Source organism: Micropterus dolomieu, linkage group LG20, assembly GCF_021292245.1.
Source record: "Micropterus dolomieu isolate WLL.071019.BEF.003 ecotype Adirondacks linkage group LG20, ASM2129224v1, whole genome shotgun sequence".
Classification (NCBI taxonomy): domain Eukaryota; kingdom Metazoa; phylum Chordata; class Actinopteri; order Centrarchiformes; family Centrarchidae; genus Micropterus; species Micropterus dolomieu.
Window position 1 is genome coordinate 14183906 of NC_060169.1, and position 27205 is coordinate 14211110.

Here is a 27205-nt window from a genome sequence, read left to right on the forward strand (position 1 = left end):
ATTAGATATAAGTAAAGTAAAAACATTTTTAAAACTGCCTCATCAAAGAAAACATTTGACTTTTCTTAAAGCTGAGCTATTCTACTGTCAAACATTTAAATTGCTTAACTAATTTTAGCCTTACTGTAGCTGAAAAATGTACTGCACTGCTGTATTAAATTTGAACAAAAAACAAAAAGAAATATGATATCCTACTGGCACATACTCTAAATAACTTAAATGACTTGGATTGGGATTAGGAGCAAAAACAAGTGATGGTAGGGATGAATAATCTTGACTTCCCAAAGAGTAACATTAATTCCCAACAGTCACTTTAAGCAGAGGCTCTGACTTAGGGGGGCCCGGGGCCTGTACCCAGTAGGGCCATTGAGTAACCCATTCATATCTTTTCTGCCGCTCACTCTCTACTTGTTGCCATGAAGATCTTCATCGCTTCATCTTCAAGCAGCAGGTTTGTGTGAAAAGCCTTTTTAAAGTTCTCCGTGAATGTCAGATCAGACTCAAACCGGACCTTGTTGGCCCAGATCACAGTTGTTCCTGGTTTGCAGAAATGCTTCATGGTGAACAGGAGCTCTTCCAGGAAGTCGTGATGGTAGACCACATCGGCTGCAAGCACGTAATCGTAGTGATGCACAGATGCAGGGTAGGTGCTCTCCAGGTCGTAGCCCCAGGTGAGAGTTCCCACCTGGGGCGTGTGCCTGCATCTCCCCCTGGTGTTCCTTGTCACATTGGCCCGGAGGTTACCCAACACCTCGGGTAAGTCTGTAGCTGTAACTGAAGCTCCTGAGAATGCAGAAACAGGACATCTGTCATGATCATAGCCACGAGAACAGTAAAAAGACCACACTGGTGACTCTTGTTAAGGCGGACCAATTATGCTCCCTTCCAGCTCTATATTTTATCTACGTTAATAAGTTATTTTTATTTAATATAGTATACTATATAATATTTTTAATAAACCTTATTTATCTTACACCGGCCTTTTATGCAACCCTTAAGTAGTTTTAGCTCCTGTCTCTGTAAGGCCCCCCTCCCTAAAAACTCATTTTTTTCTGATTGGCCAACTTCCTGGAAGCCTGATAATTTTACCAAAAAAGTATTTGTTATTAAATGAAATATGGTATCTGTATAATTATTACCCTAGTTAAACAAACATAGAAAGGTCTTTGTTTCTTCTTGACTGAATTTTCAATTTTTTTAGAAGAATGAAGTGCCAGACTCTCCGACATGCATGACTGATCATCCAGGAGTAGAATGAAAATGCTTTATTGCATACCCCCTACCTAATATCAACAATATCTATCGAGCAGACTATGGACCTCTTACGAGGATAATGTATGTAATACAGAAAATGCAGCCATACAGTGATTACTTTCTGTAATGATGGTGTGTTCTCTCTCTTTCAGACAGGCAGGCAGGCATTCAGACATTACAGGTTTTTATTCTATTTTATGTATATTTTATATTTACTTTAACTTTACATGTATTTTAGTCTCTTAAGTGTTTTCTTGCTTTTATCATGTATTTGTTTTTATGTTTTATTGACTTTACACCTGTTAAAGCACAGGTACCTTGCTTACTGCAGTTTTATAAGTTGGTGTTGGGAATACCTTGGAAGACAGGTCAGGTTTGTCATCACATTGGCTGTTGTTGACCGTGTGCAGCCAGTACTTTCCCAATCCTGCTGGCAACTATGTTAGGTTCTGGCCATCCCTGACCACTAGTTTCTGTCCTGAGTTACTGTAATGTTCTTTGTGTTTTGTGTCAGAGTCTGTGTATCATGTCATGGGGACTTATTCCAAACTCTTTCCCTGTTTGACTGATCGTGATGTTTGTGTCGGGCGCTTATTTATATGTTGTCTGAATTGAATTGAAGACCGCTCACCCAGCAGACTGGCCACAATGGTTACCAGTCCTGTTCCTGCTCCCAGCTCCAGCACCTCCTTTTCCTGCAGGTTCACCATCTCCCTGTTGTTGTCCAGAAAGGAGCACAGAGCCACCGCCTGCAGGACAAACAGACACAGGCCTCTTACTACTGGTGTGGAACTGAAAATACTAGCTAGAATCAACATTTTCTGTTTCTTTATGCAAAATGTCTATAATCGGCAATGTTGTATTTATTTAATGTTGTCAGAGGAACTCACTCCTGGCCACATCACTGCTCCATAGGAGTCTATGGACTCATGAATGACAATATCCTGCCCTACGTAGTGGTATATATCTTTACCAATGCTCATGCTAATGCAGCCTGGTGTTCTGCCCTGCGGCATAGCTGGTTGATTGATGTATGCCTGTCCTGTGAAGAGAGGATGGGTCGAAACATTAAACAGAGGTAAAACAATAAAGACATTGTAAAATACATACTGACACAACATTAACATTAAAAAGAAAAGATGATAGATCCAATACAAAGACGCACATCAGTGCACACTGACAGACACAAGACATTACACTATTTTTTATTAGTACCAAATAACATCACTGCAATGACAAAAAATTAGTCCTTGCTTCTCCTCCATATAAGTTCAGACTCTCAACACCAGTAGACGAGTGCATCAGCCCCCTGGTTTCACTGAGGACAGTTGATAATAGTTTTGGCCTCACCACCTTTTGGTTTTTGGTCTCACATCTCAGATTTTATTCTTGCCACGAATCTTGCCAGATACATTAAAGTCCCAACGCTGTTTTTTAAATTAAGTGTAAGCTGCCAAACCACAAGACGGGGCTCGTTGTTGAGACGGACAGAATTAAAAACCAAAGAGAAACAGACTCTGTATTGTCTTATACTCTGTATTTGTGGATTTTTATACCATAAGCGAACAAAAAACACATACTAAAGCATACTAAAAGGTTGGTTCATCTAAATGTATTTTCTCAATTGCTGTGGTGACTTTCTTGGTGTCTAGATAGTTTGGGTTTTATTTGCGCAAGGTTTGTGATATCGGTCTTTTTGTCTGTTTGGATGAGTGGGATTTTGTTTGTGGTGCTCACAGTGCTGATTATATTTAAAACAAGACTAACTAGTCTACAGTCATGCTAACAGCTCAGTGAGACTTAGTCACAGTGTTGCTTTGAGCTAATTGCTAACGACATCATGGGAACATGGCCACAATAGCTGAGGTAGATGGGAATGTCATCAGTTTTGCATGTGCAGATTAATAAGTGTTGCTCAAAGCAAAAAATACCTGATGATGAGGCTACATAAAAAGTTTTTACCAACGTGATTACAATTCATCCAGAGGGGCACATTAACAAAAAACACACACTGTCATGTTGTTGAGATCATACACTGTTTAGAGTCACAGTGTGGACCAAAGTGGAGGATCAACAGACTGCTATGCAATAGAGCCACATCATTAGCATGGCTACAAATTCAGTAGTAGATCACTATCTCTATCCTGAATCAGTTTCTTTGTTACTCTATTAAAGCCACAGTTTTCGTTAGATTTACTTTGCACTGAAGAAATGGTGCCTATAAGGTTGAGGTGGCTCAAAACTTGAGCAAATAAAAAACCTCTCTGAACTGATTCTTTAAACTGAAGAAAATATGACTTTGATGTCTAACTCCTATAATACTTTTGATACATGTGTTTATACACTAACGTGTCTTTTCTTAGATCCCGTAGATTACTCACCTGTAACCTCTGCTTTACTGGGTGTGGTGCTACTACTTGAATCATCTGGTTTATCCTTCTCATCCTCTTTACAGTCGTCATCTTTGAGGACCATTACCTCCTCCATCTCTTCATCAGACTCATGCTTGTTTGTTTCTTCCTTATCATCCCCTCTTTCAGGCTCTGACATGTGAGGTTCCCCTGTTACATCGTTATCATTTTTGTTTCCTTTAATCTTTCCTTCATCGACAAATTGTTCCTCCACAAGCGTTTCTTTGCTCTTCTCACCGTCATCGTCATTATCATCATCATCCTCATCTACATCCCCATCCTCATCCTCAGCCTCGGCCTCCTCCGTCTTTCCTTCCTCCTCCTCTCTCAGCAGATCTTCCAGCCCCACATCACCTTCTCCTTCTTCTTCTCTACATGTTGCCATGAAGATCTTCATCTCTCCATCTTCAAGCAGCAGGTTTGTGTGAAAAGCCTTTTTAAAGTTCTCCATGAATGTCAGATCAGACTCAAACCGGACCTTGTTGGCCCAGATCAAAGTCGTTCCTGGTTTGCAGAAATGCTTCATGGTGAACAGGAGCTCTTCCAGGAAGTCGTGATGGTAGACCACATCGGCTGCCATCACGTAATCGTAGCGGTATACAGATGTAGGGTAGGTGCTCTCCAGGTCGTAGCCCCAGGTGAGAGCTGCCACCTGGGGTGTGTGTCTGCAGAGGCCCCTGGTGTTCCTGGACAGGTTGACCCTCAGGTTGTTCAGGACCACTGGAAGATCTGTGGCTGTCACCCAGCCACCTGAGGAAAGTAAGGAAAATCGTTAAAAAATTTCAAATCTTTTTCAGAAAAATATCCTTCCAGGTTCATGGTTTCTCTTACACATGCTGACCTATTGATACACTGATACACAAAATTCTTACACTAGCACAGCCATTATGGTCCATCTTTTTCCCAGTCCAGTCCTGTCCAGTACATGTGCTCACTTAAGCACACCTGTGCACACCACAGCCATTTCATTTTTGGTACTTTTTAATTTACTGCCCTACCTTTCCCAACCCTTCTTTCTTTTCCTGTGCAAATGGCAAATGAAGTTGAACTCTCTTACCAAGGAACGCTGCTACAATAGATACGAGGCCAGTTCCTGCCCCAATCTCCAGGACTGCCTTGTCCACAAGACTCAACTGTTCACGATGAGTGTCCAGGTAGTGACAGAGAGCCAGAGCCTGAGGGCAATCAAGATGACTTTGAGTTACAGAGAGGCACAAGTGTTTCAGAATTTGGGGCTCTTGAAGCTTCACTGGAGCAGGTTAAACATGGGCCAGAGCAGTAAAAATTAGATGTAAAATGGCAAGTGTAATGGTGCACAAGGTACTGCAAGTCATTTTGTGGCAAATAAGACAGCAAATCTCAAAAAAGGTGCTGCTCACCCCCGGCCATATCATGCCTGCATAGGAGTCAAGACCTTCCGTGATCACGATCTCCTGCCCGACATAATAGTGCACCTCTTTAGTCGCTCTACAGAAGAACCACGGAGCCCAGGGTGAGCTTTGTTGCTTCTGGACGGCTAATTCAACTGTATGATACAAAAGTCAGATGCTCAGATCTCTTTGGTTTTTAATGAACATAAAACCCATCTCTCCTTAACGTGAATTTTGAAATTTTACTTCCTGCTTTGTGTTGCATAGTAACTCTTGCCTTTTTCCTCCTTTTTATCTTCTTCATCCCCATCAGCCTCCCCATCTTCCTCATCTCCCCCTTCATCTTCCTCCTTGTCTTCCTCTCCGCTTCTCATATAATTGGTTTCCTCCACAACGTGTGTGGATGAAGTATCCATATAAAATCCTGTGTACTGATGGACAGACGGATATAATCAGTTATTGAGCCTCAATTTAACTTTAGTTAGTGTAATAACGTTCTGTTTCTTTCTTAATCTTCCTTTTATGGTTTTTGATAGGCTTTTTTTCTCTTAACTTAGTTATCCTTCAGTGTGTCAATATACATTGCATACAAGATTTTCTAATCTGATTGTTTTTAATATTTAGCTTACTTATATGCTACTATTATCTTATCCTTTCTCACCATAATTTTGTTGTGTTTATATAATTATTTATTTTCTTTTAACTCTGACTGCAGTCCTACAGTCTAGCCATTCAAATAATGCCAAACAAGTCTGGGAGAATACAACCCTCCAGTGTGACATATTTGTCCATAAACAGAGCACAATAAACTCACTTTTAATTTTCCTTTAATAAGATTATTATGATAAAGATTATTTTACATAGGAGACACTTTTCCAAACCCTAACATATTATCCAAATTATTGTTTAAAAAAGGTTATCTCTACAAGTACTATAATGAAAACCCTACCTGTGAACTTTGGCCTGCCTGCTGCTGCTTTATTCTTCAGTGAAAGATCTCAGGAGCAATCTGACTGCATCTGGAGACCTCTGAGTGCAAGGTTATAGAGACTCAGCATCCTGCTGAACACACCCATCATCATCACAAGGGCATGAGGGTATTTTTAGAGCCATGCTCGGGAGAAAAAAACCACAAGCAAGATATAGGAGCAGAGCGCACGTAGATACAAACACACAGACGAAGATGACTTAGTGAGAGAGCCAAAAGGAGAAAACGAACTACAGGAATGTCATGCTACCAACTGCCACGGATCTGTGATACTAGTGTCGCTTATGGACTTCTATACTGGTGCTATCTAGAAGCTCTACAGTCTGTAACCTCATACTGGATATAATATGAACACACATAATGTGAAGAAATACTGAAACCTGTAAAAACTGGGTTTTGGACTAACTCTACTGAATGATTTCAAGCTGCAATGGTTAATAACATTTTATGATTTGGACCTTGGGTTCAAACCCGTCCAGATATTGCACATTACACTACATTAGTTTTATTTAGTAGTCTACAAATAGCCATAAGGGGATAAGCCCTCTGAAAACAAGGCCAATAGGTGATTTGTGTTTGGGTTGGAAGCATCTTTACAGAGCCCTTGAATGTGTGCGTTGTCACCAAAACATTTGAAACCTCTAACACTAAAGTTGGTGTCGCTTCCTCTGCAATACTTTTATCAGACAAAGATGACTGAAGATGAAAGGAGGTCTTATTACGCCAAAGTCTATGTAAAAAATGATGCATGATGTAGTCTGGAACGTGTCCATGTTGTTGTGCTTACTTGTTTGCTTTTCCTGCAATGGCCTCAATTGCCTCACCAGAGACGGAAGGCAACAGGATCAGACTGCTATGCAATCCCCATGTTATCAACCCCCCTCAGAAAAGAAGGGGGCTCCTGTAATATAAACCTCAGTTAGACCTCCCTCAGTTGCATTTGACCAGCCGTAGACCATGAAGTATCGCCTCCCCAGTTTCAGGTATCGGCAATCTAAATCCACTCACATCCCAAAACTTGAAATCCATCCAGCGCCTCTTGATGGGCTGACACATTAATCGGGAGTGCACAGTGTTGAGGTCATTGCCCAACTGTGTTGTTGATGTGGTGCCTTGGATAAAAGATGTTTTTAAGCTTGATGACAGGCAGCATCTGTCTCCCAGTGAAAGGTTGATTGTTATCAATTGACATCTTTACATGGCCGCAGACAGTTTTCAGCTGTTGAGTATTTGTTTGTCTTGACAATAATGCGCGGCGCTTCACCACCACCAGCTTAGATAACCTCTCTGCTAACCTCTCTGCTCCTCTTCAATCCAGCTCTTCACCAACTGTGTTTCTGCAGCCAAAAAACACACACCCATCTCACGGGCAAAAAGACAAGGAATGACGGGGGATTTGGAATCATAAGTTAGATATCAGATTTTATAGGTCACATTTAAAAGCAGGTGGCTCTAACTTGATCTTTCCATCTGGTGAGTTTCCAAAAACTTGCAAATTTGTGTGTGACACGTTGGTGTTCATGTTACTGAAGCAACACACACTGCCCAATATGGATGTAGTCTTTATTTTGACCTCAAAGTGTTTTGCTGGTGAAATATGAATCAAGAAAGTCTAATCTAGGCGTAAACATAAAAAACACATTTCATGTATGTTACAAAGAAGCTATCTATTTATTGAATTTGTTGGATTTGCTAATTGCTGGTTTGGCTAATGGAAGATGTTTTCAACGCTGATTTTTAAATGTGCAGTGTGATTATGTTCATACAGAGGTGAACTTGATCATGAATATTGATTTCCAGCTGTACTGTAGGCATGTATGATATTATGAAAAGAGAAGACCTCATACCATTAGCATTTATGGGGTTTTCATGCATGGCACATCATGCATTTTTTAAATTTAACAATAACATTGTTATGCTTTTATATAATGTTACTTTCCCAACTATAAAATGCGATTCATTTAATTGTTTAATAAAAACTGTCAGTTTTATTTTGATGTTGGGAAGTTACTATATGCATAACGTTTATAGAGAAATTCTTATTATTTACACATCCAACAGTTACAGAGCAAAAGTATTATACATTAGGAGTCGTGTTTCTGACTACTCTCTTTTAGCTCTGTTTTTGGTCTCCACCAACTCCTGAGGAAATACCAGTCTCTTTAGCTGCTAAATGCTCCACTATGTTCACCAGCTAGTTGCTTATTGTGTCTGAATGCAATTTAGTACAAAGCAAGTAATGTATGAGGGTTTTTAGAGCTTTCCAGCTGAAAAAGACACTATGAGAGCGGTGAGAGTAAACCAAAACAGTTCATTTGTTGGCCGAACAGCTAAACAATGAGCTGAAACTTGCGACAAAGCTCTGTAAAGTCAAGGGGAGCGGCAGATTTAGGTGGGAATTCACTGTAGGTGTATCTAATATGCATTATAGCCGCGTTTACATCACAAAACAAAATTATTGCATGAATGGATGATTGCAAAACAGAGATGTTGCAGTTCATCCTCTGCACATTCCAGGACATCTCAGTCTTCGCTTTCCAGGCTTTTCAACCTGATCAGGTTCAGACTCAAGGCATTCATGGTCCCCAGAGGATTCATATTAAGAGAACCAGCTGTGACATTTGCCACATTACAGGCAATCTATTCAAATGTTATTAAAATACAAAAAATAGTCATATGCTTCTCCAGTCTGGCGATTTCAACAGTGACAAAACCTGATCAGTTTGTCCATGTGAAGTCACACAGCAACAGACCTCCTAAATAAAACAAGGTCATCAGAAAGCCACTTGAAAAGTCCAGAGCTATGTTGGCCCAGATCGTCAGTGCTGTGAGCTGACTGGACCAAAACAACATAGTCTGCCAAATCAGTCTCAAGTGTGACAGCGTGCTGCTGATGAATGACAACCACAGTCTCCATAGGTGGTTCTTGGCTTTATGAAGAATCCAAAATGTCCAATTACTAAATGCCCATATGAAAAAAAAATGAATGTTTATTTAAGTTCACCTATATGAAATGCAAAGCAACTGTCCTGCAATAAATGGTATTGCATTATATTGAAATGTTTCTAGTAGACACCAGTAAATACTGTAAATAATAACATTAACAGTAAAAACATGGATCACAACTTGATGTTGTGACTGGCATTTTAAACTATTAACATCATAAAGTCTCATGTATAAGAGACATTAAGACATTTGTACATGAGATCCATGAAAAACAGACCATTCAGCAAAACAATATACAAATTTGGCCTAGTTTGTCAATCACAGAGAAGCTCACACAATGAAAATGCATTGTGTGTTCTCTGTCTGTTCAGGCAGCAGCCTCTCCTTGGTCATTGGTGCCCTTGTCCTTCCTCCAGGCTCGGTACAGTTTGATACTCAGACTGGGGAGGTCATACAACTCCTCCAGGTGAAAGCGCTGCCGAAAGCGATCAACAAAGCTGTTCTCTGGGTCCAGACGAAATCGCATGGCCCACAGGATCTGTGTGTTTTCCTGGCACAGGTGGTCAAAGGTGTCCATAAGCTCCTCCAGGTAAGGATGGGCGTACACCACGTCAGCTGCCAGGACGTAGTCGAAACAATGTGTGGCACGTGGGAAACGCTGCTCCACCTCCTTTCCCCAGACAAGCTCTGTGACCTTTAAACAGAGATTATATGGGGTTGAATTATACAGTATTAAACCTATATATTCTATCAATTAATTTTTTAAAAGGAAACTTCTACTTTTGCATACTCTTAGGGTGTTATATCATCAAGGGAATGACAGTAGAGTGGACATTTGGTGCATAACCCAAACATACACCAAGACACCACATGAAAAACACAATGCAACATATATTTCTCATGGTTGTTTTGTCAATAGGTTGGAGTTTTGAATAAATCGGAATATTTTTTTATAGGTTATCAAACCGACAGTATGAAATCTATATTGAAACATACCAAAGGGATGTATTTGCATCGGCCCTTGGTGTTGCGCATAACATTATACTGGAGGTTCCCCAACACATCTGGTAGGTCAGTGGAGGTCACCTTAGCACCTGAAGAGTGACAGCACAGCTCAGTGTTGAAGGGAATGAGATAAACAACAGCAACAGAGAGAGACAAAAAATCAAAGATGAAGTCTGAACAAGTTCAAACTACCAGAACTAATCACTAGTATGTTTTGTTTCTGTACCTAACAGGCTGGATACGATGGTGACGAGCCCAGTTCCAGCACCCAGTTCAATCACATTTTTGTCTGTCAGGTTGTGTTTGTCTCGGTTGGTCTCCAAGAAATGACACAACACCATTGCCTGTTGGGGGATACTAATGTATAGTTCACGGACATGGCTCAAAATAAAGAGGATGTACAGCCGCTAAATATTGTGATAATGTCCATGTGTGGGCATACCGAGGGCCAGAGTACAGCTCCATAGACGTCTGTGGATTCTTTGATACGGATTTCCACATCAGAAAAGACGTATCCCTCCCAGGGCTCGGGGCCAATGAGAGAAGGGTGGAAACACCGAGCCATTATGGCTTTGGCTAGCTCCGCATCCACAGCGGCACCTGCTTTAGCATCCGCAGCAGAAACAGGTATTGTATTTTAAAAACAACATGTTTATATAGAGCTTTACTAAAACCAAAGTTTACAAAGTGTCATACTGTATAGTGTTAGTGAGAGAGGAAAATGCACTTACAATACCCAGAAGTACCAATGTTGTTTAATGTGTCTCACTGGCATCATTTACTGGTACACTTAAATACCATGGAGCTGAAATTAATGTTATTAGTTACACTTGTGCTTTTCCTCAAACTTTCTGCTGTAAATAGGTTTACACTGCTATCTTAAATCTGAATGGTATACTAATATAATGGCTAATGCCACCAAGTAAGAAACTAATCACATAACCACATCACCTAAAAGTGGCATGGAAATATTCTAGCCTTAAATCAAGCAGATGAGCAATCATGTTATTTCTCTTTCATATCCCATTACATGCAACATTTGATTCTCTGCTCTATAAACGAATCATAATGCCCTTCTGATCCTGCTTTGTTTGTTTCTAACTTCATGCCGGTTTGTTGGACTCCAGCTATGTGTCAGTGCTAAAGGTTACTCAGAGCACCTGACACATAACTTCAGTTATGTACAGTGGTTTAGAGAAAAGGTCAGGGGAATGCAAAGATTCAGTAGTTGCTCAGGAGCTCAATTTATATCTTTTGTTTGGGTATAAATATGTTTGTCATAAACAGATTAGACATTTCAATTAAAGTATCTTACAAACTCTTACATTAGATTCATTCTGTTTTCTGGGGATTTCAATCTAACTATGCCTACATAACAATTTGTAAAAAAAAAAGACTGCCATACTGCCAGCACTAATTACCGTCACAGAAATTACAAAGAAAAATCTTTGGTTTGTCGTGTGGTGAATTACTCCACATTCTCACCTTCTTCTTTGGTGGTGGAGTCGTCCATGGCCTTGAACTGTTGAGGATATCTGAAGGAGTCCAAGCACGAGGGTAAGAATGCCCAAAACAGATCATCTATGGCATCCAACTGCCGTTGTTAGTTTGTGGTCCCAGATGAAGTCCTTTGGATTTGGATCAATCTGGATCCAGATCTCTAACAGGCTTTTAACTGTGGCCTTCTGTGGTTTTAAGTTACACACAAATACAGTGTTTCTCCAACTGCTTGTCCAACTGCCCTACTGCGATCCTCAGCTCCAGCCCATACTTCTAGCTCTGCGTGGGCAGGATTGCGGACAGACAGCAACAGCTGCCCTGGCCGATTACTGGGTTAGAGCTGAGGAGTGAAGAGAAGGAGTAATGTCTCCTCAATTTGACTAACGCGTTAAAATATAACTTGATGCAAGTGATAGAAACTTTAGGTATTAATTCAACACCACCAAAAAATAAAAAATGAATTCACATGTGCAAAAGCCTCTCAGTTTGTGTGTGTTCGAGGCTGTAGGACGAGGAGGGGGAGTATGTGTAGAAGCAGATGGCGACTTAAATACAGCCTGAAAGAAATTTAAGGGATGTTTGGAGCTGAGGACTTGCACCAGTCTCACTGATGTCTACTGTGGAAATACTTCAACTTCAAACAAATGTACCTCAAAAATGTAAGGCTAAACCATTGTCATTCCTCTCAAAGATATACCTCTAAACAAGTAAAACACATGTTCAGTCACATCAATAGTACAAACATATATTTTACAATACAGAAAAAGCTCAGTTCATCACTGCTGAGTTCATGATTCATTCACATATTGACCTTGTTAAGCAGGAGATGCTATTTGGGAGTGTGTGACATGTTTCATGCTTCATATTACAACTGCTTTGACAATTCATGTTAAGTTTCAAGTTAACTTTTTCCCTCCAGACTTCTTCCCCCTTCCCTTTCCTCTCATGCTTCCTCTCCCTCTTGTGCCTCGGCGGCTGCCATCGAACACAGATCGCGCTGTAACCATAGCAACTTCAACACCAACATCGCTGTCCTCACATGAGCTGCTGCTGCTGCTTCTCCTCGCCCTGTGAGGCAGAGTCTTAGCAGAGTGAGGGACGGCTTTTACTGAGAGGGACTCCTGGCTGGTGCTGCTCACATCTTTCAGAGATGTAAGAGGAGGTTCAACAGTTACCTTCGACCCTAGAAACCCTCCTCCTGCCGCAGACCTCTGCTCTTCTCTCTCTCCTTTCTCCGGACTCTTGCTGGCTGCCTTCCCTTTCTTAGATTTGGATGGGGATGGCATTTCCTCCTCACTGTCCTCCTCTCCTTCTTCTCTTTCCTTTCTCTTCATGCAGGTGACTGCTCGGCGGAGTCGCTGGCTACGGATCGCCTGCTTTTCCTGTTGCTCCATGCGGAAGAATGAGTCGATCCGCAGCTGAGTCTACATCAAAACAGTGAGAGATGAGGTAGAAATGTTTTAAAACTGCAAAGTGGTTTTATTTCATCCACTAAATCAAATTACACAATCAAACTCTATTTAATCTGTCTATTCATACTTTTAGCTAACTATTTCAACCGTTTATTCATACTTTTGTTAAAGTTTACTTCAACTACTTATCCATTCATTTTAGCAAACAACTTCAACTGTTTATTCATAATTTAAGCTAACTATTTAAAAATGGTTTATCCAATACTTTTAGCTAACAATTACAACGTATCTGCCCACTTGTTAATTCAGTTACAACATGTGCTGATGGGCATCTTAATGTTACTGGTCATTGTAAATATAATAAAAATGAGCGTAACACCAACTTGAAATCCTATTTCTTGGTTTATATTCTTTACTCCCTTATTTAGGGAGTTTCACTGAGAGCAACCTCTCATTTGCCCTGATCGCAATCACACCACCTGGCTCAAGAGCACCTCAGTGGTGGTAAATGAGGGAGGCAAGCACTTTTAGTTATACTTTCAACCTTTGGGCCACCACTCTCCGGGAATATGTGGTTTTATTATTTTTTTTTTATTAAATCTTTATTTAAATTTTTTGTTGAATTTAGTTGAGTTAATTAGATGAGCTTTCCCCTTGCAATTAACTGCACAAGTGACCCTGGTTGGGTATCACTGGTTGGGAATTGGGAGTTACCTGCTGGGTGTTCAGCTGCTTGATCACAGGCTGAAGGGTCTCCTCTGTCTTTTGACTGCTCCAGCCAAAACGACTCAGACAGAATGTAGAAGACTAGGTTAAGGAAACTTCAGCAGTCGTCTCATGTGTTCTCGCGCAGTCTTCACTCGGTAAAAAAAAAAAAACAGGTAGACAAACCTTTACTTACGTCACAAGTCGTGTCGGATATTTTACGCACGGACGAGGGAAAGCAGCAGTGAACACACAGGGTGCAGATGTTGGTTTCAGTTGTTTCATAGGCTACATCATTAATAAGCCAACGTGCGGCTCACCTGCTGCCGTGATAACGGATCACGGGAGGAAACATACGGAAAAAAGATGAGTTCTCAGTCTTTTAGGTGACTTTATAAAACATACTGCTGACGGAGAAAATGGAGCAGAGGGGGGCGAGATAGACAGAGAGAGGCGGGGCAAGCCGGGGTGTTTACCTGAGGTGTGTGTGAGTGTGTCAGAGTGTGGGGAGAAGAGAATTCCGAGGCAGGTGCAAAGCATAGGCTACTTAAAAACAGTGATAAGAATGTTTGTGGTCATTAAAACCTGCTTTCACAGGATGGTATAATGTGAAAATTTTAAATTTTTTTTGCTATGGATTCGGGGGTTTTACAATCACGATGTCAGCCATTGCCGATGGCCTAATGCACGCCCAGACACATCTGCGCGCGCACGCACACACACACACACACACACACACACACACACACAAAGGATATTCTTTAATCATGTCGAGTTGTGGGCGTCCCCAGCTGAAGAAGCTGTCTGACTGGTCCACAGCAGGTTGCAGGTAAGCCTGAGCCACCACAGGGTTGGGGAACCCAGGGTGCAGCTTTAGGTCCTTCAATTTCTTCTTAACCTTCGTGTCCCGAGGATCAGCCACCAGACGCTTTTTCTCCTGAGCCTCTGACCACCATTTACTAGAGAGAAAAAATAATGTCCAAAACACAAATGATTGGGGTTATAATACATTCATTGTAAATGCTAAAGCAAAAAGTACTGTATACTTTAAAATTAAAGAAAATAATTAAGATAATATTGTATTAATTAGGGATTTTGGCTATGATAGTTACTTTATAATATTAGCACATGACTGAGCTGTATATTGACTCGACATGTATTCAATTCAGTTAAAAAACAGGCAAATATAAACCATCTAATTCATTTAGAAATTTAAACAATGTTAGCAAATGATTAATACATTTTGTCCTGGATTTGATGGTAACAATAGAGAGAGACTGGAGGGATTAAGCATGAAAGGCGTTGAGCAAAACACTCAAGGACTCAATCTCCTGGTCTAATTAACCCAAATACTGAAACACACACACACACACACCTGAACTGTATCAGTGGCTCCATGCCCGGCCCTGGGAACTCATTCAGAATCTCCATGCCAGTCACATATCCGACGCCCGGCACACCTTCTGTATAGTCACTTCCAAGCAGGTAAGCCAAGTTTATCAGTTTAGTCCTGTCCAAACCTGAGAGAGAGAGAGATGGACGGAGAACAGAAAATTAAAAGAAGAGTGTGGGAAAAGAAGGAAAAGTATACCCTTGTGCTCTTTGTCTGGTCACTCTGCTGACAGCCCATTAGTCATCACCAACACAAACACCTGTCTGTGATATGTGCAATATGAACTTATCAGATTAGCACGGTAATCTGTTGTAGCACACTTTCAACACCTAACTCTATAAAACCTTTTCTGGACCTGCTGACACAGACATGATCATGCAGAGCACTGACCCAGTTGGTTCTGCATGTCACTGTACTGGTAGTGTTCAACATATTTGTTTTGGCTGAAGAAGTTCTTGTAGACGTGTCGCCCTCCAAACAGCCACACATCTGAGTCGTCTGTGATGGTGCCGTGTGTGTGGTCGGCGCGGTCGAGTGCTGCACACTGAGCCTCAGCCTCCATCGGCGCCACCAGGAACGGCACGCCAAACAGTCGCAGCAGCTCCTGGTATCAAAGAGGAAAACAGTAATTACAAAAAAAAACCAATAAACATGTTTTTTGTTCTTCTGGTATCTTGATAACTACTGACACTATTTGCAAGGTTTTTAAATATGTTTTGGACTGTGATCTTAGAACAATAATCTTTTGATCTCAACATGCATCTGGGATTATGTGCATGTTTCTGTAGTCATCTGAGAAATACCTTTGCTCTTAGCACCACTATCAGAGCAGCCAAGGGGATTAATGAAGATCAGGCACCAAGATGTTTTTCATTAAGTGGTGATTTTATGAAGAAGAAAATGCTGACAGCCTGTGACTTTTAAAAGTGTGAGTGACTTGATAGTTGCATGGCTCTGGGAATGTTTGGCAGAGACACCACAAAGAAATGTATCCCACAGTCGCTCTTACACCTTCTCTGGGTTGTCATATCATATCATATCATAAGGATAGGTGTGAGGGTCGAATGCCGGTGTGGTTTATGTGCTGACGTGATATTAAAGTGTCTGTGGTCCACCTGGCTCTCCAGGTACATCTGTCCGGTGACTGTGTTCGCCATCCTCTCTTGCTGCTGTTTCAGCTCCCTCAGGCTGCTCTGCTCCATCTGTAGAGAGCTCTCCAAAGCCTCCAGCTCATCCTACACACACACACACACACACACACACACACACACACACACACACACCAGCCCTTGTCTCAAACATATCACAGCCGAGCCTCAAGCACAGCTGACCAGCTCAAACATATCATTCCAATAAAACATCCGTTGTTCTGCTTTGCCATGCTACAGCCCCATGCAGGGTTAAGTGAATGGTAAGTCAAAATAGCAGCATCTGTGTATGTAGCCTCTATTTTGGCTTATAAAGACATCTAAGTGACATAACAAGTAGAACTAGACTAATTTTATCTTATAGCAGATGTATCTAATGTATGTATGTGTATAAGTTGACCAATAAATAACAAGGAATTGCAGTTCAGAAATGGTTTTGCCTCAAAAATCTAGTATTGTCTGGGTTATAAAAACAACCCCAATGCAAATGTACAGACAAAATTGTGTGCGTAGTGTAAAACATAGCTACCATGACAGTTTTTTGTTTGCCATACTACCATCTTTATAGGTGAAAAAAAACATATTAGTAGTATCTAGTCAAGCAGACAGTTTCAGTTTTTCCAGGTTTGGAGAAATCTGTTACTCAGATTTCTTCCTCCACCCCAATACAATGGAAGTGGATTTGATGTGTGGTGCTCACAGCATTAAAAAAATGACATTTAAAAAAGCAGCAAGATATGATGTATGGCTAAGTACAAATAGAGAGAATTTATATTTTGTGTTATTTTGTGTGAAGTGACCCTTTAAAATAATTATTAGCATTGAAGTCAAAATCTTGCGTGTCTTAACAATACTTACCACATCAAAGTGTTCCCATTCATTGATTGCTGGAGGTGAACTGGATTCGGTCTCTGTTCCCTCCTTTAGTGCTCTCTCTTCAGTCTGTCTCTTTTTGTCCTCTTCTTCCTCTAATTCCAACACAGCAGCTGGCTCACTGGGAGCCTCTGTCAAACTTTCCTCTGGTTTTTCTTCCTTCCTGGTCCCATCTTTACAGACCTCATCTGAAGATCCTTTCTCTCTTATCATAACAAGTGAATCATCTGCATCCTCCTCTTTAAACTCGTCTTCTGACACCTCGATGAAGCTCTCTGGGAAAACACAAAATTGAGTATTTTTGTTAATGTCTACCGGTTTAAGGAGTGTGATCCTAAACCAACAGTGAATGTACCTTCTGACTCGGACTCCTCACTGCCCTTCGACTTCACAGCGTCCATTTCAGTCTGTGCACTGAGAGGTTTTCCACAAATCCGAGCAGGTACCTTGATAGATAATGGGTTCCGGGTAGAAGCAGAGGCACCCTGTGGTTGGACCGGATCTCTGTTCTTTGTGATCAGTCCGTGCTCTGATTCTCTTCTCTCCAGCTCTTCTTCTTCTTTCTCTGTCTGTCCTCTGCTTCCCGTCCTTATATTCTCTGTCAACTGTCCATTCTTTGTCTCTGCTTCTGACTGTTGCAGCACCGCAAAGCGAAGTGCTTTATTTCTCTGACCTATCACATCCTCCATCTCATCTTCAGAGCTAACGAACAAACTATCTTTCACATGTAAACTTTGGCCAGTTGGGTTCACCTTAAAATCAGATTTTTCAATAATTAAAGACTTCACGTCGCCAGGTTCTGCCTCTTCCTCTGAACTGCTGAGGACCATTTGTGGCACAGGATGATGAATATTCACCTGCAGTTTTGTGGGTGAGCTGCTGATTAGAGTCTTGTGTTCAGCAGCACCGTCTTCCTCCTCAATGAAGGCTTGTTGGATTGCCAGCAGGGTGCGTGGGGACACACCACCATCCTTCTTATCCTCATCCACCTTCTCCTCATCCGAGCTGTCGTTCATTGCCGCCTGGATTGCCTTGAGTGTACGAGGAGAGGGAGGTGATGCACCTCCACGAGACTGCTTTGAGACAGAGGGCTTGGAGGCTTCTGAAGGGGGACTCTGCTCCTTCTCCTCTTCCTCACAAACAGGACGCCACAGGGGCTCAGGCCTGCCCGCTGCACGTCTTTTCCAGCCTGACAGGGAGCTCCCAGACCAGGGTGCAGTGGCAGGTTGGCTCTCGGAGGCAGTCTCGCTCTTTTTGGAGCCTACATAGGAAAAGTGGAGTGGTGTTTAAATTGTAAACACAAAGACAATTTGCAGTTTTAGATGTGTGTCTAAATGATAACAAAGGAAACCCTTTTAAGAGACCATTCCACATCTACTTTACAACAACCACTGTTTAAAACACACCATAAGATTACAGATTAATTTCCTCCCTCCCAGGAAATCATTGGTTTCTACAGATTTTAATATGGCACCAAATCGTGCAGAGATTTAAAATGTGATTGAGATGAGTAACCTATCACACAACCATATGTGTGCTTTATTTTACATGAAAGAAACACTGTGTAATAATAACAGTTGTATGTTGCTGTGACCAACAACAGATCATGACAGTTTTCCTGTAAAATACTGAAAAACTGTAAACATATCATCATAGCTGCCCTCGCCTTTAATTAGGATATAGTGGGAACGGTCTTCTGAGACCAGTCGACGTGACTCTACGCTGTGACTCTGCTGGTCCCCGTCCTCTTCGTAGAGCTGTGGGGCGCTGCTGGCACTCCGCTGGCTCATCTCTTTCTCCACACCCTCCAGGCGCTGGTTCAGCTGGTTCCTCTGCAGCAGGCCGGCCAACTGGTACTGGGAAAAGTCTCCTGAATGCTATGGTGGAGTGAAATAGAGTATGTGTTGAAGAGGAGAAGATGGGTCAGTGAGTATGTGTGTGTGAATGAGAGTGGACAGTACCTCTGGGGGTTTGTGGTACATGGTCCGGCGTCTTTTGGAAAACTCTTTCATGTCTTTAAGAATCTCGTGTTTCATTTCAGGAGGCAGGCTGGCAAACTCCTCTGAGTTGATGTCCACTGAGTTGGGGTCTTCATACAATTCTCCCTGGGACATGGCGAGCAATCAGGCCTCAAATGTCAATTATCAAAACAGGGCGTTCATACAAAGATCTATATCTTATCTCTTACCAGCTCGAACACAAACTACTGGTGGTGCTATTTAGTTTGATGCTCTGGTGCATGTGATCATTTTACCTGATACATGTGATAACTGTCAGCAGTCTCTTCCCTCTCTTCTTCTTCCTCCTCTTCTGAACTGCAAGAACAAAACACATTAACATGATTACAGTGCCAGTATTATTGTTAGTAACTATTTAATGGACATAGTCACTTAACTTTTTGAATTAACCATATACACTTACCTGAACTTGAGATTTGATATTGTACATATGTTTATGTTAAAAGGAGTTTTTCCTTGCCACTATCGCCAATAATGTCTGATTTGGCACTATTTAAATAGAGTTAAATTGAAAAGTATACTTTTGGTAAGTGCACCTTCATGCACGGTTACTGTTAACTTGTGAACTGATTAACGAAAATTTGTATTTAGTTATTTGTGAGCTCTTCTGAAAACTTGGCTTGGCTTGTCGTAGCGCTGTAGATAATATGACTGAATTACCCACCACTTAATCCATAATAACTAGTGAATAGTAACCTTTCCCAGGCCTCAGACCTGCTTTTGTCCTTTTCCTCTGCAGCTGGCAAGGCTGGTAGAACATACATGTCGTCCACCTCGTCTCTCCTCACGCTGGAGAGGCTGGGTAGAGGATCCTTACTGTGGAGGGGGAAAAAAGGACACAATTTTAATCTAAATAGACAGTCCATCTTGTATTGTTTTGTTTTAAAGAAAGTAGGTGACAGTAGGTAGGTAGGGAGGGAGGGAGACAGATAAGACACAGGGGAGAAAGCTCTAGCAAAATTTCTTTCTAACACTACTTTTGGTAGTGGTAGAAAGAAATGTGGTTCCAGAGACAGGAGTGCCATCCCTCCAACTGTTCACTGCCTCTGTCACTTACCTGCGGTCCCCAAGGGCAGCTTTGATTGCCTGTCTCTTCAGGAATGTCTTGAGGAGCTTCTCATTGGTCTGTTTGGACTCCCGGCTCAACTCCTCTTTCCTCTGCCTCCTGAGAGCCTGCAGGAGAACAACAGCCATGTTAAATGACAGAATATTTGGGAATCGAATCATATGCATATGGAAGAAATATCCAACACCAGTTAACTTTGTTTAGAAGACATTTACACAGACTGGTTATGTGGTACTTTGGGAAGCGCCGGATGTACCAGAGTCTGTTTCTTCAGCAGAGGTGCGTCCCCATCAAACACAAAGACCGGCTTGATGCGGAAGAAGAGCAGCTTACAGATGCGGTGGAAGAGAGTGAGCAGGTGTGCGTTCTGGACACTGTTGCCATCACGGTCCCTCACCCCCTTCACTGCTTGGTTCAGCCATATACTGATGTCTGGAGGTGTGTGGTTAAGGTTAATGCTATGGCTTAGCAGAAGACAGTCAGGTACAACCAATACCTCTGACAGAGAGATGCAGGAAAGATGCTGGGAGCCTACTCAAGCAATGACAAACAGATAGATAAGATAGATATATAAGGCACCACCATGTCAGGATACCAACAGCAAGGATCTTTCCCTCCAGAGTCTCAGGGTTGATGGGTTTCCCTGTACTCTCCAGCAGCCTCCATAGTCCATGCACTCCCATGATAACTGTAACGGTAGTCTAAAACTCACCCGAAATATTGTGAATATTAAAACATATTGAACATTTTCACCTATAAACCATGAAACCATTGGAGCGGGAAAACAATAAGCAGCATCCTTACGGCACTTTTCAACGTTTGTTGTAACACTATTTCTGTCCGAAGACCACATTTTGACTACACCTGAAGGTTCCGCGTCATACAGGTCGGGTCATATTTAAAAGTGACACCCCCGGCTAGAGGCAGCATCAATTTTCTTATAGTTTAATCATTTCCACAGTTGCAGTTCTAGTATAGTAATAATAATATAACAACTGATCTGAGTTTAGTTTTGCGAGAAGGGGACGGGACCATGGACTGGACGGACAGTTAGTTCTTTAAAGAGATGGCGTATTTACCCTGGGTAACGCCTGTCAGGCATTGTTGTAGAACGCTACTTCGTCTACAAAACTAGACATGTAATACTTAATGTAAGAAACTGTCGGGTTTAAGGCAAAAAACACGATTTGGGGTATGCTGCGCCTTTAGTTTGCAAGAGGGGACCGTTATTTTGACAGAAGCTTTGCCTGAGAGGCTTACCTCAGGGAAAAAAGTCACAAATATCCACCACCCGTGAGAGGCCAACTGTGTCCGGTGACAAAATAAACAGCTTACGGCTGCTTACAGAGAATTAAAGGAGGGGGTCGGACCCATTGTTACCGGTATGTTATCTTACAATTTGTTTGAAAAAAGTATTCCAGATATAGTTGAAGTGTCTTCCCGATAGCGTTAATGTTACTGTAACTTTGGTTGTTAAACTTCCTATTAACTGCTGATTTCTGTTAACGCTCGACAAACAGCTAACGTTAGCTTATCAGCTAGCCACCTTTATCCTGTTATCAGTACCTCAGCTATTAACCCTGACCTTTAACTAGCGGCTTTCTTTGATCGCTGTCACAAACACTGAATGCTACAAATGTTAACAGCAAAGTACTTTCCCCATTGTTAATTATCACAGAACGAAGAGTCACCGGGGTTTCACCGAAACTACAGACTTCCTTCTCAACTAACACCACCTCCAAGATGACTGCTGCCGTGAGAGGTATGTGTTGATTTGATTTAGTCTCAGGTACGCCTATTTACATTTCGCAAACAGTTGTTTACATTTCCTACCCCAGCCCAGCCAGTTGCAACAAAGTACTAAAACGTGTGCCTTGTCCCGAGTAGTTTGAGGCCATCTTAATCTGTGGATTATATCCTCGATGTCAGAAGATGGTGAAGAATTTCTTGTCAGAGTTTCCCAAAGCCCGAGATGACGTCTTCAAATGTCTCGTTTTATCCACAACCTTAATATATTCAGTTTAATGTCATAGAGGAGTAAATAGACCAGAAAATATTAACATCTGAGAAGCTGGAATCAGAGAATTTGGACTTCATTTCCTTAAAAAAATATGCAAACTGATTATCCGATCATCAGAATAGTTGATTTAATGGTTTACCATTAATCGAGTAATTGTTGTGGCTCTAATAAGTGCAATTTGTAAACTTGGCCTTATTTCTTTCTTCCAGAATCTGCCAAAGTGCCTATCCGAGGTGCTGGCGATGGCATGGAAACTGAAAAACCCCTGGCCGTTCTGGAGGTGAACACAGATCTGCTGCTTCCAGGTCCGTCTGCAGTTCCCCTCCTGAAAGTGGCAAGCCCAAAACACAGCCCCACATCTACCAATCCTGCTCCCCCTGCTGCCCGCCAGCCTCTCGGGGTGCTCCATCTGGGCAAGGTGAGTCGAGAGGCCTGCACAGAGGTGGAGGCTGTGAGGATCATTGTCCCACGGGCTGCTATTAGCCGGAGCAGCCGTGCAGGACCTGCTGAGGGGAAAGGAGAGGCTGGGCAACCGGCTGAGGAGCAAAGCTCTCCTCCGCTGCCTCTGGTGGAGGACTGGAGAGGACAGATGGAGAAGCTGCAGAACTCTGAACGCAGGCTGCTGCAGGACAAGGAAGGCCTTTCCAATCAGCTCCGTGTGCAGACAGAGGTAAGATACATGTTATTTAGATACAGAGAGTAACATCATCAATTCATTTTAGTATGTTTCATGTACAGTTTCTTGAATTTATTGCTCTGTCTGGATAAGTCCAAATTACATAGTTAACACAATGTAATTATACTCTATTGTCTTTTTGAGGGGACTGAACTGGTTTTAGGTGAAGATAAAGGAAACTGCTGTAGAAGGAATTTGGTAACTTATTATTCATTCTGTGTGCCAGGTGAACCGTGAGCTAAAGAAACTGCTGGTGGCATCGGTGGGCGATGACCTTCAGTACCACTTTGAGCGTATGGCACGGGAGAAGAACCAGCTGATTCTGGAGAATGAGGCTCTAGGCCGGAGTCTGGCGCACACAGCGGAGCAGCTGGAGCGAATGAGTATCCAGTGTGATGTTTGGAGGAGCAAGTTCCTGGCCAGCAGGTTTGAAATTGTCTAGCCGGAAGAAGGAAACACATAATAATAAAAAAAATTGTAAGGATCAATTAAAGTCACAAAAAAAATCACAAGTACTTTTATCATGCCAATTAAATACACAATGTTGTCTACAGAGTCATGGCAGAGGAGCTGACGATGGCCAGAACAGCTCTGCAGAGACAGACCAGAGAGGCTCAAGGAGCAATTCAAGATCTGCTGTTAGAAAGAGAAGAGTTCTCCAGGGACATGGTGCTCACTCACAGGTAACGTAACCACTGATCCATATTTACTCAATTAAGTGAAAAAATCCCTAGGAACCGGCCTAGAAAGGAAAATCAAAGTTGGTTAAATTCAACGTCCCAGGTCTGCCTGCATGCTAACATTGACCTTTTATCCAGCTACCAGATGATAATAATAAATATTTGTAGCTCCATTTACAACATTTCCTTATATAGCTCTATGGCATTCTACTTTAGGAGTCCACTGCCCAGTGCATTTGTTAAAAAAAGACGTGTATAGAATACACAAGACATATCTCTAATACCACAAGTAGAGTGGTGTTGGCATAGCTTTGTAGTAGAAACACTTGACCAACACTTTCATGTTCTTTGGAATAAAATATATTTGCGCTTAAAGGTTCAGTGTATAATATTTTTGAGGATTTATTGACAGAAATGCAATATAAGATCCATAACTATGTTTTCAGTGGTGTATAAAGACCTTACATAATGAACCATTATGTTTTTATTACCTTAGTCATTTATATCTACATAACCATGTGTCCCTGCATCGTCATGTTTCTACAGTATCTGAAAACGGACAAACAGCGCTACAGAGTGCGTTTCATTCGAATGTTCTTCTTGTTCTACTTCTAGTAGAATTCAGGCAGTGCAGACACTCCTCACTATCTTGAATACATACGTATGAAGAAGAAGAAAAAGCAATAATATACAGCAGGGCTCTGCAAATAAGTTTTGGATCGGAGCAATAATTTCAACTATTAGATGGTGGGTGAGAATATAAGCCATGATATTGACACACATTTATGTAGTTTTTGGTTAGCTCAGTTGCGCAGGACTCGCATCCCAAAGGTTGTGTGTTCGATCCCACCTAGGGAAACGTTTTTTTTTTTCTCTTTTCAACAAATGGATTCTGCAGCGATTGTTTATCACATCTGGACATGTGCTGCAGTGTGTGTGTTCCAGTGATTGATCTGCATCCATCAACCTACCAGTGCTTTATCATTTCCCCAGTATCTCCAGGCAGAGAACATTTAGGGGAATCACGTTTTTTGACGGCTCTTTCAGAGGTGCGTCAAGCAGGCAGCAGACTCTTTTAATGTCATTCAGAATTTTACAAAGTAAAAGCTCAGTTCAACTCTAATACTGCATTACAGTAAACAAGGTTCTCGTGCATTCATTCTGTAGGCAAAACTACTAAAAAGGAAGTGATTATGTGAGTAACTGTTGCTGTCATGACTGAGATCTATTTCAGCACCGCTATCAAAGTATTTATTTATTTACTACTTTTTGCCGCTATCAAAACACCATCATCTGGCCGCGGGCCAGATAGTATTGATGGCGGGCAGTTTTGGTGAAGATACATAATCACAGAGAGAATTAATGTGTTTCCCTTGTCAATGTTTGTATAAACTTGATCTATTATGTGGTTTATAATTGACTGTGGTGCAGAAACAGTGACAGTGTTTCACACTCTTGGCTTACATTTTCCATGTTATCTGTCAGTGCCCAAGTCACAATAACATATGGTTTTACTGAATAATTAAATATAATTTCTTAATAAATATACCTAAAGAAACCTCATTTCTTGACTGGCTACTCTCTGATGTCTCAGAAGAGACACCTTTTGTGCTGTGTCAGCCACTGTAGCTGTCCTACGCTCTTTGAAAGGTTAGGGGGCAGTGGTAGACTGGAAAGTTGGTTGCAATTCACAACCGTCACCACTAGATGCCACTAAATCGTACATACTGAACCTTTAAGTTTCTTAACGCTTGTTGAGCTTGGTAAAGTAAACTTTCATGCAGTTATTTGGAAAAAATATACACTGAACTTGACCTATAGTATAACATACAGCGATAGCTGTACGAACATTACGTCTGCTCACAGCTGAACCATTGATGCTAAAGCATAAATGAAGTGTTGACGACCAACCTCATTTTCAAAATAATACAATGTGTGTGCCAGTGGGCATGGGTTGCCAGTTGAAAGACCAAGAATGTGCTTGCCTTTCTGTCATCAGGTCTCTGGAGCAGCTCCTGGTGTCCCTTCAGTGGGGCAGACAGCAGACGTACTACCCCAGTGCACAGCCCCTCAGCACAGGAGAGCTGGCAGCAGCCAATCATAAGCTAGCAGACGCCATCAACTCCCACCTGCTGGGCAACACCAGCAGCAGCAACAGCAATGGTGGTATGGTGAAGGGTAGCAGTGCAACAGCCGAGCAGCTCTGCAGCACACCGGCTGAGAAGATGGCAGAGAAGGTACAATCTCTATATCCTCGTACAAATATTACCATATTCTAATATTCGTCATGAAATCCAGAGGTTCACAAACGTGTCATCTGTTTTCTTTCTTAGGTGCTAAAGATTTTAGATCCAATTTCTTGTTCAGAAAGCAAGACAGAGCCTCCACTCAGTGACTGCACCCCCTCAAACTTCCTTGGCAATAAGAAGAGCATCGGCAGGTTTCACCCATATACCCGCTATGAGAACATTACTTTTAACTGCTGCGAGCGCTGCACTGGAGACATCCTGGTGCTGTAGAGGTCAAAGAACGGCAAAATGACCCTGTCTGACACCGATGCAGATTAAGAGCTTATTTCAAATGACTGTGGTCTGAACAGGAGTGTACTCTGGAGGAAGTTGCTGCTCTGTGTTAAGTGACTTCAGCCGCTCAAGCAGACATTTGGTGTATCAGTATGAACCTTTTGCTACATATTCTAGCAGATGGTTGGATTTTCACAATTTCACATAATGGTTTTCAATTTTGATCAACCTGCTGTAGATGTGAAAGTGATGAAAACAGAATGCATGTGTGTTTGCAGCCTGGTTTAAACCATGGTTAAGTGCTATTTATTGCTGGGATGTGAGGACAAGATGAGTCAGTGTTACACTATTTGGGAGTCTGCTTATTCAAACTTGAACATCAGGCCTCCTAGTGTGTCGTAAGTTTTATTTACATATTCATATATCCAGATGTCAATGTGCAAACAATAGACCAAACAGGCTGTGAGTAATGTACAAGTGTGAGCCTGAAGCCTGACAGCAGCCTGTTGTGGAAAGACCCTCCAGAAGGTAATGAGCTAATTACACTGTCACAAGTGTACTATGACTGTACAAAGATAAGTGAGGATGCCTTGGATACTGCACAGGTCTCTCCAGTTTCTCTGTATGATGGTGCTATCATATTTTAAAAAAGACTGTATTAAAATATTTTGTGTATTTCATGCTACAAAGATATTAAAACAGACAGTGAAGTGGTTTGACGGTACTACAGTAGTTAGACCATTATTGTGCAGCGGTATTGTTCAGAGAAAACCCTGATATTATCAAGTGCCCACTCACCCACACAATAATTTGCAAATGATTTGACTTTGTTGTGTTTCAAAGAAAATTTACATTTTTCTAAAGATTTCCAGAAAGTAAGACGTTTTATGTTTTATTTGTTTTCATTGAATCATGTCATGTTAATAAGTGAAGCTTTTTGTAATACCTTATTAAAAGAAAAGTGAACAAACTAGTTATATATTACACCTGCGTTTTTGATTTTGCAATGTTCTCAAACCAAGCTGTATAATATTTAGGTTCATTGCACCTGTATGAAATAGTTGACTTTTCACAGTGATGGTATGATTTACAGTGAAAACACACCATAAAAATATTTATACATCTTTGTTTACCATGTCAGACCAAAATAAAGACCAAACTAGTTGTGTTTTTTTTAAGATGTCTTGATTATTACCCTGCATTGGAGTCAAAAAAGCA

General features: G+C 41.5%; 5 protein-coding genes across 9 annotated transcripts; 1 reads left to right on the forward strand and 4 right to left on the reverse strand.

Moving 5' to 3' along the window:
• Positions 1 to 397: 397 nt before the first annotated feature.
• LOC123959297 (protein-lysine methyltransferase METTL21C-like) lies at positions 398 to 2270 on the reverse strand. The gene is made up of 3 exons (XM_046033252.1): positions 2145 to 2270; positions 1886 to 2003; positions 398 to 783 (listed from the first exon to the last, which is right to left on the reverse strand). The coding sequence occupies exons 1-3, from the start codon at positions 2268 to 2270 to the stop codon at positions 398 to 400; spliced, it is 630 nt and encodes a 209-aa protein (XP_045889208.1).
• Positions 2271 to 3627: 1357 nt separating this feature from the next.
• Positions 3628 to 5409, reverse strand: LOC123959298 (protein-lysine methyltransferase METTL21C-like). The gene is made up of 4 exons (XM_046033254.1): positions 5313 to 5409; positions 5045 to 5190; positions 4723 to 4840; positions 3628 to 4415 (listed from the first exon to the last, which is right to left on the reverse strand). Exons 1-4 carry the CDS (start codon positions 5407 to 5409, stop codon positions 3628 to 3630), a joined length of 1149 nt encoding a protein of 382 aa, XP_045889210.1.
• A 2622-nt stretch (positions 5410 to 8031) lies between these two features.
• On the reverse strand, positions 8032 to 12077 carry mettl21e (methyltransferase like 21e). 4 transcript variants are annotated; one of them, XM_046032074.1, is made up of 5 exons: positions 11460 to 12077; positions 10417 to 10574; positions 10201 to 10318; positions 9966 to 10063; positions 8032 to 9663 (listed from the first exon to the last, which is right to left on the reverse strand). In XM_046032074.1, exons 1-5 carry the CDS (start codon positions 11485 to 11487, stop codon positions 9337 to 9339), a joined length of 729 nt encoding a protein of 242 aa, XP_045888030.1. In that variant the 5' UTR covers positions 11488 to 12077; the 3' UTR covers positions 8032 to 9336. The 4 variants fall into 4 exon arrangements, with proteins under 4 accessions (XP_045888030.1, XP_045888029.1, XP_045888032.1 ...); XM_046032073.1 differs by having other exon boundaries at positions 10417 to 10577; XM_046032076.1 differs by having other exon boundaries at positions 10706 to 12077.
• A 128-nt stretch (positions 12078 to 12205) lies between these two features.
• On the reverse strand, positions 12206 to 21136 carry ercc5 (excision repair cross-complementation group 5). Of its 2 annotated transcripts, none has more exons than XM_046032065.1 (15): positions 20685 to 21136; positions 20346 to 20521; positions 20081 to 20196; positions 19738 to 19839; positions 19260 to 19320; positions 18967 to 19110; positions 18672 to 18882; positions 17361 to 18266; positions 16991 to 17280; positions 16100 to 16219; positions 15375 to 15588; positions 14967 to 15111; positions 14350 to 14550; positions 13601 to 13685; positions 12206 to 12898 (listed from the first exon to the last, which is right to left on the reverse strand). In XM_046032065.1, the coding sequence occupies exons 1-15, from the start codon at positions 20770 to 20772 to the stop codon at positions 12371 to 12373; spliced, it is 3387 nt and encodes a 1128-aa protein (XP_045888021.1). In that variant the 5' UTR covers positions 20773 to 21136; the 3' UTR covers positions 12206 to 12370. The 2 variants fall into 2 exon arrangements, with proteins under 2 accessions (XP_045888021.1, XP_045888020.1); XM_046032064.1 differs by having other exon boundaries at positions 19720 to 19839.
• Positions 21057 to 27165, forward strand: blzf1 (basic leucine zipper nuclear factor 1). Its single transcript, XM_046032067.1, has 7 exons — positions 21057 to 21471; positions 21768 to 21851; positions 22319 to 22779; positions 23012 to 23211; positions 23340 to 23468; positions 25465 to 25702; positions 25799 to 27165. The coding sequence occupies exons 2-7, from the start codon at positions 21833 to 21835 to the stop codon at positions 25982 to 25984; spliced, it is 1233 nt and encodes a 410-aa protein (XP_045888023.1). The 5' UTR covers positions 21057 to 21471; positions 21768 to 21832; the 3' UTR covers positions 25985 to 27165.
• The last annotated feature ends 40 nt before the right edge of the window (positions 27166 to 27205 follow it).